This window comes from Carica papaya, chromosome 5 (genome assembly GCF_054855325.1).
Source record: "Carica papaya isolate Zhongbai chromosome 5, ASM5485532v1, whole genome shotgun sequence".
Taxonomy (NCBI): Eukaryota; Viridiplantae; Streptophyta; class Magnoliopsida; order Brassicales; family Caricaceae; genus Carica; species Carica papaya.
The window spans coordinates 12,288,667-12,306,908 of record NC_142313.1 but is presented as its reverse complement, the minus strand read 5'-3'; the positions used below and the strand labels follow the sequence as shown (position 1 = coordinate 12,306,908).

At 34.4% G+C, this 18,242-nt stretch overlaps 1 protein-coding gene and 1 long non-coding RNA gene across 2 annotated transcripts; both read left to right on the top strand.

Moving 5' to 3' along the window:
* Positions 1 to 3,910: 3,910 nt before the first annotated feature.
* Positions 3,911 to 17,356, top strand: LOC110814178 (anthranilate N-methyltransferase-like). Its single transcript, XM_022041558.2, has 3 exons — positions 3,911 to 4,362; positions 16,800 to 16,863; positions 17,039 to 17,356. Exons 1-3 carry the CDS (start codon positions 3,980 to 3,982, stop codon positions 17,135 to 17,137), a joined length of 546 nt encoding a protein of 181 aa, XP_021897250.1. The 5' UTR covers positions 3,911 to 3,979; the 3' UTR covers positions 17,138 to 17,356.
* Positions 6,875 to 9,311, top strand: LOC148253754 (uncharacterized). The gene is made up of 2 exons (XR_015819211.1): positions 6,875 to 7,559; positions 7,769 to 9,311. It is a non-coding gene; the product is annotated as an uncharacterized LOC148253754 (long non-coding RNA).
* Positions 17,357 to 18,242: the final 886 nt, after the last annotated feature.

Genomic DNA, 18,242 nt, shown 5'->3' with positions numbered 1-18,242 from the left:
TTACTTTTTGATTTTGGTCTAATTTTTATCAAGCCATAGGAACGAAACTGTTCCTTAGCACCGCATTCCACTTTTAGCCTTATGGACAATTAGAGAAGACGATTCGTACCATAGAGGATATGCTTCGAATTTATGTTCTAGACTTTAGGGGTCATTGGGGATGATCATCTAACTTTGATAGAGTTTGCTTACAATAATTGTTATCAAGCAAGCATCGGCAAATCCCCATATGAGGCATTATATAGCCACCCCTATAGGCCGGCGATCTATTGGGAAGAGATGGGTGATAGGAAATTATTTGGCCTGAATCTTGTAGAGAATACTACAACTAAGATAGTTAAAATAACAAAGAACATCTAGACCGCTCAAAGTAGACATAAGAGTTATGCAGACACCTGGATGAGGAATTTAGAATTTTAGAAAGGCGATCGAGTGTTTCTTAACGTCACCTCTTTCAAGGGAATCGGTAGGTTTGGTAAGAGGGAGAAATTAAATCCACGGTTCACTAGGCCATTTGAAATCTTAAACAGGATTAGTACATCCACCTATAGACTATCATTACCTTCAGAGCTATCCAGAGTCCATAATGTGTTTCATATGTCCATGCTACGCACGTACAATCCATACCCCTCACACATCATGTCCTATCAGTCCCTTTCACTCCACGAAAATCTATCATATGATAAGGTACCAATAGGCATTGTAGACCGAAAGAGCAGAGTACTTCGCAATAGAAAAATTCTTTTTGTCAAGGTCCTATGGCAGAATCATACTCGGAAAAAGGTCACTTGGGAATTAGAATCAGATTTCAGAGTCTAGTGCCCCCCAACTCTTAAATTAAGTGAGAGGGTGACAAATTTGATAGACCAAATTCCTTAAGGAGGAGAGTTGTAAAATCTGGGTTGGAAAATCGGCTTCCGATGATTTTTCTTATTTTTAAAAAATATTTTTTAAAGTAATTTTATTTATTTTAATTAAATTTTATTCATTTTTTTGAAAAAAAAAAGAATTAGGGACGAAATTAAAAGCAAGTTTGGAGAAAAAATGGTGAAATTTTGAGTTTAGATGGTGCTTTTGAAAGAAAAATTAAAAACAACGGTTAAAATGCAAAAATGAGAAATTCAACCACGTGAGATGGCCTAGTTAGCAGCCACGGTGAACCAGAGCACGTCGTGTGATAAAACACGCTGACATCGGTGTCACGCAAACGATCCGCATGCCTAATGATTCGACGATCCCAATCACGTCCCGTGTGAATGGATGGCTCAGATACATTTATGTTTTAGATGTGATCGGACGGACGAGATCAATTATGATGAATGGCCCAGATTCGCCCACACAAACAGCATGAACATGTAACGATCGAACGACTCTCCTCACTCTACATCGACTAGGACGGATGGCCCAGATCGACATGGAATAGATATTTAAACATCGCATCTCAGAGAACCCTAACTTTAACCGCACCCACCCTCATTAGAGAAGAAGAACCAGACGTCGGAGAAGGAGGCTGATCCTCGTCCGCCGCTGCACTGAAGCCACCACCGACCATCAAAAAAGTAAATTTTTTTCCTTCCCACTCAAAATTTGATTCCAAGTGGCCATATCAGAGCAAAAGTGACGGTGGGTGAGCTAGAAACCTTGGGCAAAGACTAGCGGAGCCGCCGCGATCAAAATTCTAAAACCACTCAGATGAGCCCCTTCTGTTTTATGCTACACAATTTTTTGACCATTGTGTTCACCGTTCTTTTCTGTGCGGGTTATCCGAAGAAGAAACCACAACTGCGAAGGAGAACTGGTGGAGCCACCGTACCCGGAGATCCCACCCGCTGGTAGGTTCGGTTTCTTTTGATTTTCTAGCCAACCGAGGCCTCCTAACATATTTTTTTACAGGGATACGTGTAAAATCGACCACAACTGACCAAACCGAGGTGAACTGCCACCGTGGGCAGCAGAGCCAGCATTGAAACACAGCGATGCTACCATGCTGGAACCCTAAAATTGGCCGAAAAAGATTTTCAACACAAATTTTGGATTTTTGGGGGTATTTTTAGGTACGTGATGAGTATTTTGATTCCCGCAGAAAAAATTTAAGAAGTTCGGGACCCGTTAGGAGGTGTAATAGATATGACGACATTTTAAAATATCCATTTGGGTAAGAATCCTTCATCTTATTCTCTAGTACGATAAATTAAGGATTAATAATCGATAATTGTATGTTTTGTAAAAAATTAAAAAAATCCTAAAAATAATTATAAATCACTAGTGGAGCCGGAACCAGTTAGTTTATATTTGTCATGAAGCCCTGTTTATTTTCCTGTACTACTTAAATTACTTACTGTTATATTGTGTGAATTTAAATTGATAATTTTTATGGTCTTCTCGATTATTTGGTTTATTTGGTTCCTCTTGTTTTGTTTATTTAGTTATCTGCTTACTTGGTTATTCGGTTATGTTAAACTATTTCGCTTGTTTCAACGCTGTTTAAATTAATCGATGAATATAAAATGAGACGTTGGTATGCTTCGGTGGTTGTTTAGATAATGAGAATATAAATAAATAAAAGTTTATTGGGTATCCTGGGAAATGGTGGATGGACCCGATACATAGGGAACCTTACTATGGACATTACCTCAGTCGGACAGAGCTGAGAAGTCTCATACCGGAAAGGTTTTGAGAGATACGGTTCACTCTCATACTAGATAAAGTATCGAGGGAATGGTATTTCTGGCGCCCATTATCGGATAGGGTATGAAAATGGTCGGGTTAATTATCAAATTTTGATACTGGGTTCACGAGTAGATGAATATCCCTATAAACCCCCAGGAGTCTCAGTAAGTAGGTTAAAAGGAAGAATTACTGATCTTATGTACGAATATAAAACGTCATTTGGTTATTTGTCTTCATAGGTTGATTTCAGAAAAATCTATAACGGTAAGTATAGAATAAAACTTTTTAGAATTAAATATATTTAATTAAATCAATGGCTTCATTAGTTGTTTTATGATTTTTACCAATTTTTATTTTTTGTATAAGTGATTAATGTGATATTCTTATTGGGTTAGTGTAGTTCACCCTTTTATTAATCATTTCAGATCAAGAGGACACAGATTCAGATCTCGATCAGTAAGAAAGTTATTAGTAGTTTACCTTCTGGACCCCTTCAAGAGCTACTGTAGGTTAACCTCTAGGATATTTACCTATTTATTTTAAGTCATTTTTTTTTTACAAGTCGGTATAGTAAAGACATTTTCATAATCCTATTGAACATTCTAATTTACTGTGTAAGAAATATAAACTATAACTTTTTTATTTGCTTCTACATTTAAATTATAAATTTATTTTCTTTAAAATTTCTGATCTTTACAATTAACCTTTCAACAAGGTGTAATTAGCGCAATACGTTATTTATAATAATTATTGGGAACTAAGAAGTGGACAGTTATGAAAAAATGTGCATTACGGATTCACAAGCATGCCCCCACAAATATTCTAATTTGAATAATGAATTAAATAATGATCACATTTTGCTCATGTTATATGTTGATACATGCATACAACCCATTCAATTGTTTTATGCACCTATAAAAAGTAAGAGGAGTTTTAATAAAGTTCAATTTTTCTTTTTTTAGAAAAAGTATTGGATGTGGTTAAAAATATTTTCTTCATGTACATGTATAGGGTTGGATTCGAATATTAAACCACTATATCTCTTTGAAATAAGAAAATAGATACAGCGATTGACAGAGAAAGTGGTCATAGTGAGGCAATTTTTCAATTGTTTGTCTTTAATTATTTATTTTAAAATCTTGCTAATATTCCTGTATGCTTATAAAATAATCAAATATATACAATGAATTTTATTCTATTAAACTATATTACTATTGTGGACTTCAATCTTCACCTATAAATACCCATTAAGCGTGAGAAAAGACGAAGTGAATTGATGCCTGCATAATTTGTAGAAACACATAAAAACATGGACAAAGAAAAGCAAGAAATAGAAGCTTACTCATCTGCAATGGACTTGGTACTAGGCTCGATGCTACCAATGACCATGCAATCAGCAATAGAGCTTGGGATTTTTAAGACATTATCGAAAGCTGACCACGGTGTTTGCAAACTCTCAGCTTCACAGATTGTCGACCGAATGTTCAACTGCAAAAACTCTAATGCAGCGATGATGCTAGACCAAATCTTAAAGCTACTGGCTAGCCACGGCGTGATGGATTGCTGTGTGATTGGCGGAGAGAGGTTTTACAGTTTGAATCCTGTGTCCAAATACTTTATGCCCGACGAAGATGGTTTTTCGTTAGTCTCGATATTGAACTTGGTTCAAGATGCCATCTTCATGAAAAGTTGGTATGTTTGATTAGTTAAATTCTTCTTGTTCTATTTCTACTAATCAACCTGCAGATCTGATTTAAGTTTTCAACTACTCAATTTTACCGCATCGTTATAAATTAATCAATTTTACCGCATCCTTATAAATTAATCACATGCTTAAGTACGAACTTTAAGCAGATATATGTTAAGTTCATATGAATTTAGATAGTTAAAAATAAAACTCATTTTCAAACAGGATAATTATAAATGTGTTTACATAGTTCAAAATTCACTTAAAATCAATATTTTGACATTGTGTAAATAGTTTAATCATATATATTACTATTTATATGACATTTGTTAGTCTCCCCTGTATTTATTTGTCAAGAAGTTTTCATAACATTATTGATAACAATAAAATTATAAATAATGACATTGATAATTTTTCACTCATTCAATATATTGTTCTAAATTTAATAATGTATTTATTAATCATGCCCAATTGTGAATAAAATAATTTAAAGCATATTAATTATCTTCTGAATTTATTAAGTGTATCAAGGATTTCTCTGTTAATTCTTTTCACCTGAATATTTAATTTTTATACATTACAAGAATATAATTAAATTACTATAACACACGTTAATATCAACAATTATATTAATATTTCTATATCGATACATATAGCATCATTTGATGGTCTTTTAACACTTGGATTAAAGATTGAAATCAGAATATTTGCTTATTCAAATTAAAAAAAAAAAGGACCAGAAGTCATATTTTGTCCTCAATTTTCTTTTGCACTACTAATAGATTCACTCGTCTTAAGAGAAAAAAAGAGTAAATTGTAAATGTAATTAAACTACATATCAAATATGTTGTATTTAGGTCATACAGATTTTTTTGTTACAATAATGTGAATAAACTTAAAAAAATATTTTAAAACTGGATTTCCTACTAATTAAAGACTTTTTACAAAATGTTCTTTCTCTTTTAGTTTTAGATTTTTATTATAGTTTTTATTTTTAAATATATTAAATATTTTTATTAAATTTATTAAGATATCTGTTGAGAAAATAAAATCTATATATGCACACAATCACACACAAAAAAAATAGTAAAAAAAAATACAAAATACAAAATTTAACGTAATTCTATAAGTATGTCTACGTCAAAAAGAAAGACCGAAAATAAATTTTTTTACTATGCAAATTGAGAATACATTACCAATAAGGTTGTAAACCCTTATATAGGCATAATACTTAAGTTTTCTCAAAATATTTCTTAGAATATACACAAAATATCCTCCAATATATATACAAAATATTCTCAAAATCAACCCACGTAAAAAATTCTTTATCTTGACTTGAATTTTCTCTATCATCATCAACAAAATAACCATCTCATTACACTATCTTGCTAAGATGCCTTCATAAGACACTATCGAGTATTACATACCCCAACTAAGTTAAGCAATGCCTAAACTTGCTAATTAGGATCACCTTGGCCTTCATATCTATAGGATTCTCATGTATAGACACATTCTTGCACAATTTCAATACCCGGTGATCTAATATTTCGAACGAAGTTATATTTGATATCAAGTTCTTCACCCATAACACTAATCCACTTATCTGCATTTGAACTATCTAGTTCCTACAAATCAACTATTTCTGCAACTAACAAGATATATGTAACTAGATTTTCATACCACTCTAGTGGTTTAATATGTTTTTTCTCTCCGTTTTTTCCAATGTTGTATGGTTAATGTTGATCAGGTGCACCATGACCTTCTTGATTAAGAACTTACACTTTATTTCTTGGATTATTGGATTGAACTACTAGAGTATCTATCTCTAACTCTACCCATTCTCTAACATCATGATTTTATCGCGATATTACTTTCTCTTTCTGACTGTCTAGTGAAATAAACTTATTAAATCTCACATCTCTATGGATAACAAACCAATAAGATTTTAGATCACTATGTCATAACCTATAATATTTCACTCGATATGCATACCCTATAAATATGCATTTTTTTACCATCGATTCAAGCTTACCATTCATTACATAAGCATAAACAGGACAATAAATAATCTCAATTGCGAGTAATCAGCAAGTGAACCAAACCGTACCTCAAAATGGGTTATGTACTTAATAACTGAAGATGAAGATCTACTAATCAAGAAACAAGAAGTGTTCACAATCTTAACCCAAAATTCATGTCGTAAACCTGAATAGGATAACATGCTTCAAGTCCTAGCACAAAGCATCATATTTGAGTTATGCAATAACATTCTATTGTGATGTTCCTATACAAGTGCAGTGTCTCACTATATTTTCTTTATTGTAGAATTCATTAAACACATGATTACAAAATTTTAACTCATTATCAGTTTTTAGACACTTGACCTTCCTCTTTGTCTGCTTCTCAATCAAGATTTTTCAGATGATAAAGGTTGAAAATACTTCTTCTTTTGATTTCAAAAAGTACGCACAAACCATCCGAAAGTAATCATTAATCAAAATCATGAAGTGTAACACCCAAGTGTTATTATTTTTAATTGTAATTATTTGAATTTTTTTATTTTAAATTAATTTAATTTAATTTTATAAAAATAAAAATAATAATAATGATAAAATTGGGTAAAAATATTATTTGGATTTAATTGAAATTGATTTTGGAAAAAAGTGGTGAAAATTTAGATTTTGGGAGTGTTTTTAAAAAGAAAATCGGAAATCGGGGGTCAAAATATAATTTAAAAAAATAGTGCCACGTCAGCACCCACCTCAGTAGCTACGTCAACGGCCCGGTCAGCAACCCCGGCCAACCAGGACCCGCCGCGTGGCAAGGCAACGCTGACCAGGGAACGGGCCACGTGGGCGATCCGCGTGCACGCGATCGGATGGCCCAGATCTGTTCCCGCGCACACGAACGGCCCAGATCAAACGTGTGCACGAACGGCCCAGATTCACAGGCACGGACGGTCCAGATTGCATCGCGATGAACGGCCCAGATTTAATTCGAATTAAATCACGATCGAACGGCCCATATTTAATCTTGATGGACGGTTGAGATTAAAAGGCAAAGGGTATAAATAACCTCACCCACACCTGACCACAAAAACCCTATCCTCCAGTGCCTCGCCGGAGAAGAAGAACCAGACGCCGGAGGAGCCAGCCGCCACCACCCACCGCCGCACCGGGGAAGTTTTCGATCGCCGATCGAGGTAAATTTTTTCCTCCTTGCTCGTTTTTCGATGTTGAGTCCGCCTATGGCCAAACCGGAGCCAAATTACCGATCAAACGGCCGAAAAACCCAGCCGAAGCCCAGCGGCGCCCCACGCCCCTCCTTGATTTTTGCCTCCGATGAGGCCCTTCTCGGCCTCCGTTCGATGCAAATTTTATACCACTGTGATCATTGTTCTTTTCTCTACAGGTTGATTGGAGCCAAACATCAAAACGCGACTCACGCCGGAGGAGCCGCCGCACCCGAGAGCATCATCGCCAGTAAGTTTCAATTTTTCATAATGTTTTGGCCCACCGAGGGCCCTAGGGTTGTTTTATCGCAGGGACCGATGCAAGTGTGGCCGAATTCGGCTGGAAACGGCCAAAAACGCCCAACCTGAGGTGAATCACCGTCGTTTATCGTTGGAGCACAGCGGAGTCGCCGTGCCGGAATTGCGATATTGGCCGAAAGGGGCCCTAGGTCTGATTTGGGATTTTTTGGGACACGTACAGGTACTGGTAGTGCGTTTCAGTTTTCTGAAAAAAATTCAGAAAAATTAGAGACAGCCTGTAGACGCACTGTAGAGCCGTATTCAGACCCCGAAACAAGTAAAGACCTCTCACCCAATTTCTTATCACGGCATTAAAGCCTAATAAATGATAAAACGGTATTTTATGAATTAATAGATATGTATAATTGATTAAGGTTGCTAGTGGAGTCCGAATTTGATGTATTTGTCGGTCTGTTTCTGCTTGATGTATTTTCTAGTCTAAATGCAGTATAGTATTTGATTGTTTATTCTGTGGTTACGTGTGCATGAATCACTCTTTAATCTATTATAGTTTGAATTATTGTGAACCCGATGTTGTGTTGCCTTGTTTGGTGTGCGCTACTGGTTTACGTATTCATGTTGATTGGGTAATTGAGACTAAGAAAAATAAGGATAGTATGTGAATTTATGAACGGATAAGTCAACAGCCTCACTAGATATCCTGGGAGATGGTGGACGGACCGGGTCCGTAGGGAACCCTACCGGGAACGTGGTCTCTCATTCCGGACGGGGTATGAAGACCTTATGTGTTTTAGCGCTCATACCGGACGGGGTATGGGACGGCCCGTTTCACTCTCATACCGGACGGGGTATTGAGGTTCATGGTTTTGGCGCCCATACCGGACGGGGTATGGGGACGGCCCTGGAATCAGGTTGTAAATGTTAATGGTTCACGTGTAGAGGGGACCCCCTATGAATCCCCAGGGATACTAGTAGGCTGGTAAAAGAGGGAATCTGTTTCCTGATGATTGAAATGTAAAGGTGTGATAGATGTCATGTTATAAAGTGTGTATGATTTCATGGTATTATAAGGTTATTGTTTTCATATGTTGTTTTCATAGATCTCGCCGAGGTAAGTGGACAGCAAAGGATTTTATTACTGATAAATAAATTTATTATAAATTATGCTCCATTGGTCATTTTTGTTTTCTACCCACCTTTACTTCCGTGGCGGTGAGATAGTGTGATGTCTTTACTGGGCTGGTGTAGCTCATTCCTTATTTAAACATTTCATATCAGGAAGACGTTGTTCCTGAGCCCGTTCCTCAGGAAGACGGCGAAGGGGACGCCTAAAGACCTTATAGTTATATTTATAGTTTTTATTTCGAGTATCTCTCTTAGTTAGTTTGTTCCTTCATGTTTTGAGTATGTTTTGGTGATTGTGTAAGGGATGTTAATCAAAAATTTTATTACGCTTCTGCATTTGACATTTTTAATACATATATTTCATTTAAATATCCGGGGCTATTACATGAAGTATATTGCACCACTCTTGGAGAGAATCTTATTTGGATCCCATAAATCAGAAAGGATATAATCCAATTTATCTATAATCCTATGCACTACCTTTTTGTCAAATTTCACTCTAGTCTGTTTGTCAAACACACAATATCCATAAAAATCCATAACTTCCTCTTTATACTCCTTCAACAAATTCTATTTGTTTAAAATAAATAATCCTTTATCACTTATATGACTTAAACGCAAATGTCACTAGCGCAAATGTCACAATCTAGTATGATTCTTATTATTGCTCATTAATACTACACCAACTTCCCTTAAAATTATACTACCTTGAAAAATATACAATTTAAACTCCAAACTATTTTTGACGATAGCTATAGAGCTTTTGCCGACTTTAAAGGTAACATTTTCTGTATAGTATTTATAATATTCAGAATCTAGTGTAGAAAGAGCAATTAGATTCATCTTTATTTGAGGAACATGCTAAAATTTCATAGTTCTGAAAACTCTATCAAACTTTTTGAATCTGATGTCACCAATCTAATCTATATATAATGAACTATCATTACCCATATATACAATATCACTCATCTGTTTATAGACAGCAAACCAATTTTTATGTAGACACCTAGAATGTAACAATAGAATCAAGAACCTATGAATTCTTTTTATAATATGAATCATAGATAAAGCTTTCCTAGTAATACTGCTATCACTCTCATTAGAATTATTTGTGTTAATTATATTAGTAGAACTCTTGTGCTTCTTTCTTTTTTCTCTTTTAACTTAAGATACTATTTCCTAAAGTGACCATGTTTTCCGTACTTAAAATAGTTTATCTTCTTAAATCTATATTTTAATATGACTTTTGAACTATTCTTTGTTTGTGCTCTTCCCCAATTCATAAAACTCCCCCATTCTATTCTATACTCTAGAAATTTCTTTATGAACTCTTTTAGTTTTAGGGTGTTACTAACATCTTCTAGTTAAATACTATATTTCTCATATAATAGAATATCAATAAAAGTAAAACAATAAAATAATAATGGACACAATAAAATTAAATTCTAATCTTTATTATCAATCTTTATAATTATAATGTTTAGGTTCATAATAATAGAATTAAATTCCTCAAAGTGTTGTTTAACAAGCGCGTCTTCACTTATTCTCAAATTATACAACATTTCCTTTAAGTAAAGGCAATTGATCAACGATTTTGTAGAGTATAACTCATCTAATTTCTTCCACGCTATTGAAGCCAAAATTTTCTTAGTAATTTCTTATATAACATTATCAGTCACACTCATGAAAATCGTACTCAAGACTCTTTCTTTCATATCTGCCTTATCTGTCTCCCTCATACTTTGGAAATCTTTCCTTAATTGTCCTCCATAAATTTAATAAAATTAGAAATGATTTTATTCTAATCTTCCGTACACTAAAACTTGCTACACAAGAAAGGTCAAGAAGAAATTTTTCTAATATGAAAACTAAAATTACATCACTAATATGATTATAAACACTTAAAACAAGTGAAGTACTAGAGGTTCCTCCCATAATATTCACCAAGATATGTACTACTACCTATGAGATACACAAAATATTTACAGAATCAACTCATATGAGTTGTATCTTTTTTTTTTATTTTTTTAAAAATAAAACTATATTAAATTTATTATAAGAATGCAACACAATTTGTAAGAAAACAACACATAAAGCTAACAGGTGACGAAACTTTTGGAAGTACTTATAACTTTATGCATGTATAGCATCACTCAATGCACAAAATAAATTATTAATATATCTTATGGTTATCCCTTTTCATTTTTTTTCTCTGTTGTTTAAGTGACAAAGAAAATATATATATATATATATATATATATATATAAGACTCTTATTCGACAAGAATTATGGAGAATATACACTCTAAGAAGCCTTGTACTATTTAAAGTTTCTTTTTTTTAATTGATTTTTACAGTATTTTTATATACTTTTAACTTTTTTCCAATAAGTTTTTATTGCTATAATCTGTATTATTAAAAAATGCTAATGCAATTGCATTGAAACAAAATCTGTATAATATATTATAACTGACAACTTATGGAACACCATCATACATATATCCATGTAGAGAATAGTGTGATTACATGGACATCAAATTTTAAATTAATAGTCAACATATATATATATATATACTCATAATTTTTACATGAAATTTATTTATTTATATTAGATTATGAATTAAATATTTATACATATTAATGCATTTAAAAGATAGCCCAACCAGGTCACGTGTGTGTATACATTTTAGTATTTATATTATTATATCTGTTATTTAACTTATAATTTAATTCACTGAAAATATTTAAATAAATAAACTTTTCTAAAAAATTTGTTTATATATAGAAGTATGAAATTGTTGGCTAGTGTGGCAGACACATGTATGCCCTCTGTTAACTACTAACTTAAAATTTGAAGTCCATGTGACAACATTTGTTTTATGCAAGAAAAATTTTAAACATAGTTTATATTTTTGACAGAAAAATGATATCAAAATTTTTTTAACTAGTATAGGAGCTTCCCAATTATATATAGTTCAAATTTTGATATTTATGTTATTACATCGTAATCTATTTAGATATTTATCTATTGGTTTAAACAGAACATTAATAATAAGAGCTTATTTAAAAAAAAAAATTATAGCTTTTGATATCACTTCTTTCGTTGACTTCTTCCCACAAAAAGGTACTTTATCACTCTTAAGATAGGTTAATAACTCTTTAATACTAAAATTTTGTTTATAAACTCTATGAATATGAATATCTATAAATTATTAATCTTGACTATAATCCTAAACCAAATAGGAATTTTGAGCAAGATTCCAATATATTTTTCCTTGAATCAAATTTCATTCTATCATCATAAAATTATGTATCTCTGATCATCACAACAACAAATTAAATTCACCCAATAAACTATGAATACCTAAAATATACAATGAGTCTATAGATTATCAATTTTAAAAAAAAATCAAATAGTTAAAATTTTACAAGATAGAACCCAAAAATAATTTAAATGCCTAAAAAAATTTTGAAAAAGTCTTTTCGTCGACTTCAAATACTACCCTTGTCAACTAGTATTGTAAATTTTGACAAAACAGTGTCAAACCAAAAGGAAGCAAGTAATGTAGATGGTATTGCTACAAGTGCTTTCCACTAATAATAGATGGCTTTTGCAACTGATCTAGTTAAAAAGATTTACAACCGTACAACTAAGAAATCATCTTTGTTTGCCTTGCAAAAATTTTTCACAAAATATTTTTCTAAAAGTGGACATCTTATCTATTTTTTAGGCTAATTTCTATACGTGACATTGCCTCTTTAGGCTTTTTTCCAAATTATAGAGTTCATCTTCAAGTTTGATCACTTATATCCACAAGAAACATAACTCTTTACACAATAGATGCACACGTATGATAAATGAACACCTATCACAAACTATATGTACCTTTACATTTAAAATATTTAATTTTTTCTTTGATTTTGCTCATTTCTCTATCTATTATTGTCTTATCTCATTTTCATATAATGTCTATAATCTTAAGATGTTATGTATCATTACTATTAATGTAACGGCCCCGAAAATTTAGAATGAAATATGTGTATTAAAAATGTCAAATGCGGAAGCGTAATAAAAATTTTGATTAACATCCCTTACACTAAAACCAAAAACGTGCTCAAAATATAAAAGAACAAACTAACTAAAAGAGATACTCGAAAATAAGAACTATAATTATAACTACGGAGTCTTTAGGCGTCCCCTTCGCCGTCTTCCTGCGGAACGGGCTCGGGAACAATGTCTTCCTGACCTGAAATGGTTAAATAAGGAATGAGCTACACCAGCCCAGTAAAGACATCACACTATCTCATCGCCACGGAAGTAAAGGTGGGTAGAAAATACAAAAAGACCAATGGAGCATAATTTATAATAAACTCGTTTATTAACATAAAAACTTTTACTGTCCACTTGCCTCGGTGAGGTCCATAAAACAACATATGAAAACAATAACATTATCATCATCATGAAATCATATGAACTGTATAACAAACTACTTACCACGCCTTTGCGTTTCAATTATTAAACAACACATTTTCCTCATTTACCAGCCTACTAGTATCCATGGGGATCCATAGGGGTCCTACTACCCGTGAACCCTTAACATTTCCAACCTGATTCCAGAGCCGTCCCCATACATCGTCCGGTATGGGCACCAAAACCATGAACCTCAATACCCCGTCCGGTATCAGGGTGAAACGGGTCTTCCCCATACCCCGTCCGGTATGGGCGCCAAAACACATAAGATCTCCATACCCCGTCCGGTATGAGAGACCTCGTTCCTGGTAGGGTTCCCTACGGACCCGGTCCGTCCACCATCTCCCAAGATATCTAGTCAGGCTGTCCATATTATTCACTATCAATTCACATAACCTTTTTGACCTTTTTCTTGATTTCAATTAAGCAAATACACACAACATGTAAACCAGTAATGGACACCAAACAAGACAACACAGTATCGGGTTAAGCATAATATCGACCATAATAAGGAAACCATGATTCATGCATATGGGGCCATAATATAATTACATCAAACATCATACTACATTTAATACTGGAAATTAAATCAAATTATAACAGACCAACACAGTATCATACTCGGGCTCCATTAGCAACCTAAATCAATTATATATCTATAAAGTCACACAGTACAGTTTAATTATTTATTTAGCTTTAATACCGTGATAGGAAATAGGATGAGGGGTCCTTACTTGTTTCGGGGTCTGACTACGGCTCTACAGTGCGCCTATAGGTCATCCCTAATTTTCTCTGAATTTTTCCCGGGGAACTGAAACGCACTATTGGTACCTGCACGTGTCCCAAAAAATCCTAAATTAGACCTAGGGCCCATTTCGGCCAATATCGCAATTCCGGCACGGCGGCTCCGCCGTGCTCCGGCGAAGCGGCGGTGATTTGCCTCGGGTTGGCCATTTTGGGCCGTTTTCGGTCGAATTCGGCCATACTTGCATCAGTCTCTGCAATAGAACAACCCTAGGGCCCTCAGTGGGCCGAAAAATCACGAAAAACTGAAACTTACCGGCAGCGGTGCGACGGCTCCTCCAGCGTGAGTCACGTTTTGATGTTTGGCTCTGATCAACCTGTAGAGAAAAGAACGGTGATCACAGTGGTATAAAATTTACATCAAACGGAGGCCGGGAAGGGCCTCATCGGAGGCAAAAATCGAGGAGGGACGCGGCTGCGCCGCTGGGTTTCGGCTGAGTTTTCCGGTGGTTTGGCTCCGGTTTGGCCATAGGCGGACTCAGCGTCGAAAAACGAGCAACAGGGAGAAAAATTACCTCTATCGGTGGTCGGAAACTTCCCGGTGCGGCAGCAGGAGGCGGCGGCTGGCTCCTCCGGCGTCTGGTTCTTCTTCTCCGGCGAGCACTGTCGGCTAGGGTTTCTTTGGTCAGGTGTGGGTGGGGGTATTTATACCCTTTGCCTTTTAATCTTGACCGTCCATCAAGATTGAATCTGGGCCGTTCGATCGCGATTTAATTAGGATTAAATCTGGATCGTTCGTCTCGATGCAATCTGGGTCGTCCGTACCTGATTGAATCTGGGTCGTCCGTGCGCGTGAATCTGGGCCGTCCGTACGCGCGGGAACGGATCTGGGCTGTCCGATCGCGCGCACGCGGATCGCCCCCGTGGCCCGTCCCCTGGTTAGCGTGTCTTTGCCATGCGGCGCGTCCTGGTTGGCTGGGGCTGCTGACCGGGCCGCTGACGTGGCACAACTTTTCTAAATTATGTTTTGACCCCCGATTTTCGATTTTATTTTCAAAAATACTTTCAGAATCCAAATTTTAACCCCTTTTTTTCAAAATCAATTTCAATTAAATCCAATTAATATTTTTACCCAATTTTATCATTATTATTATTTTTATTTTCATTGAATTAAATTAAATTGAATTAAATAAAAACCCAAATAAATAAATAAATGAAAAATAAAAAATGAAAATAAATAAATAAAATATTTATTTTCATTTGGGTGTTACAATTAATCACTTAGCCTTCCATATTTACCTTTTGTCTTCATTATTGGGAACAATCCCTAATGTCAATTTTTAGTGTTAGTCATGGCCTAATGAATCATCATCATATCTTGATGAGACATCTTATTTTCTAATATTTATTTGTAATTTAATTAATATCTTGTTTAGTTTAATAGTATTTGTTCTCACCATATTTACAGGTTAAAATTGCTTGATATATAGAATTCAACCAAAATATTCATTTTTTATTTATAATTGATCCAATTTTAATCTTATACTAGATTCTATAATGATATATTTAACTTTCCAATTATAATATGTCAATTAAAAATTTGCTTAATTTAAATTACACATGAGATTCAAATACAATTTCCTATAAATCTTTTTCTCTCCTTTAGATGTGTTCCTATTCATGTTATAAAAAGTACAAAAATTAACAAAATATAATTTGATATATTTGATATTGAAGTTTTTTTTTTGCATTAAAAAGGTTGAGAATTAGTGATTGAGTATGGTATCTATATTCTATTATAGTAAATTGCTAAACATATATAACTATGAACTTACATATAGGTACCAACTAAAAGATGCCATTCCGGAAGGAGGAAGTCCATTTGAGAAGGCACATGGAATGCATGCTTTTGAGTACCCAAGATTTGACCCTAGATTCAATTAAGTTTTAAATGTTGCAATGATTAACCATACCACCATCATCATAAACAAAGTCCTTCAACATTATAAGGGTTTTGATGAACTTAAACAATTAGTTGATGTTAGAGGGGGCTTAGGAGTTGCATTAAGTGCCATCATCTCGAAATACCCTCATATCAAGGGGATTAACTTTAATCTGCCTCATGTTGTTCAACATGCTCCAATCTATCCAAGTATGTTGCTAATATATATTTTTAATTACGATCTCAGTTAATGCTTTGTAATATTCAGTAGCCAATATCATTATTTATAGAGAATGTATGATATATATTTCTTTTAAGGACTTTATACATACCAAGAGCTAGGATTTTTGTGCAATGAGTCATGCCTAAGGTGAACTTATGGTTTTACATAATTACTTAATAGACTTCTTTAAATAGTTATGCATACATAAAAATATGATTAATCGGAATTAAATATATCGAATGTAAATTACTCTAAGGATAAACTAATTATGTTACCAAATTACTATACCTATTCTCCTTTTTCTTCTTTCTTCTTCTTCCTCCCAATAAACCTTAAGAGTCACATACACTTGTGTCTTGAATTATTATAATAGAGATAGTTTAATGAAAAATAGTTCAAGGTAATTAATTAAGTATCTTATTAATTAAAACAATATATGCTACAGGTATAGAACATGTTGGTGGAGACATGTTTCAAGTGTTCCCAGAGGAGATGCCATTTTCATGAAGGTCAGGATACCAATAGTTAATATTTTCATGATTTTGATTGTCAAGAATTTGATTAAGTAATAACTAAGGATGTGATAGTTACTTATGTGACACCTATTTGAAAATTTAAAGTTAATGAGTACTATATATATTTGTATGTGTATATATATTAATGCTGTGGATTCTTCATGACTAGAGCGATGAACATTGCTTGAAGCTATTAAAGAATTGTCACCATGCCATACCAAATGATGGAAAAGTAGTTGTCATGGACTCAGTCTTCCAATCATGCTAGAGACTACTCTTGAAGTGAAAAACACTTGCAAATTTGATGTACTAATGATGACTCAGACCCAAGGTGGCAAAGAGCGAACACAAGAAGAATTCATGGCATTAGCCACTTGAGTTGGTTTCGGTGGTATTAAAATTATATCTGTAATACTCAGACTCAAAATTTGCCCTGAGATCAATTTTGGTAATTATAAAAATAATAAAAAAATTATTTTTAATTTAATTTTATTAAATTATTTGAGCAAACTAGGTTATGGGTGTAATTGAAAGTAATTTTTGGAAAAAAGAGTGAAAATTTGAGTTCAGATGATGTTTTTGAAAGAAAAATTAGAAACAGGGGGTTAAAATATAAAAAAAAAATTCAGCTACGTAAGACGGCCTAGTCAGCGACGTCGATGAACCGGAGCACTCCGCATAGCAAAATAAGCTAACGTCGGTGCCATGCGAGAGGCCACGGGAGCAATCTGCGTGTCCAATGATTCGACGGCCCAAGTTCGATCTCGCGCACATAAACGACTCAGATTCGTTCTTTCCATAGGTGCTATCAGACAAACGAAATCAATCACGATGAACGATTTAGATTCACCCATACAATCGACTTAAACAGGTAACAATCAGATGGCTCTCCTTATTCTACATCGATGCAAATAGACGGTACAGATCGACACGGGATGAGTATAAAAATATTGCATTGCAGAGGAACCTTAACCTTAGTCGCCCTGCCCTCGTCGGAGAAGAAGGACTAGCCGCCGGAAAAGAAGGCCGGCTGCCGACCACCGCCGCACTAGAGCCACTGCCTATCGCCAAAAAAGGTAAAAAAAATTTCAGCCCACTCGAAATTCAATTCCGAGCCTCCCTGTGCCCATATCAGAGCATAAGAGACGGCAGTTAAGCCGAAAATTAAGCCCGGCGAAGCTGACGCAGCCGAAATCCTAAACCCCCTCCGATGAGCCCTTTTTTATTTTTTATTTCACACGATTCTTTGACCATTGTGTTCGTTGTTCCTTTTCATGCAGGTTAGCCGAATAAAAATTCTCAACTGCGAAGGAGAACTGGTGGAGCCACCGGACCCGGAGATCCTCCCCTTCGATTTTTTTATTTTTCTTGCC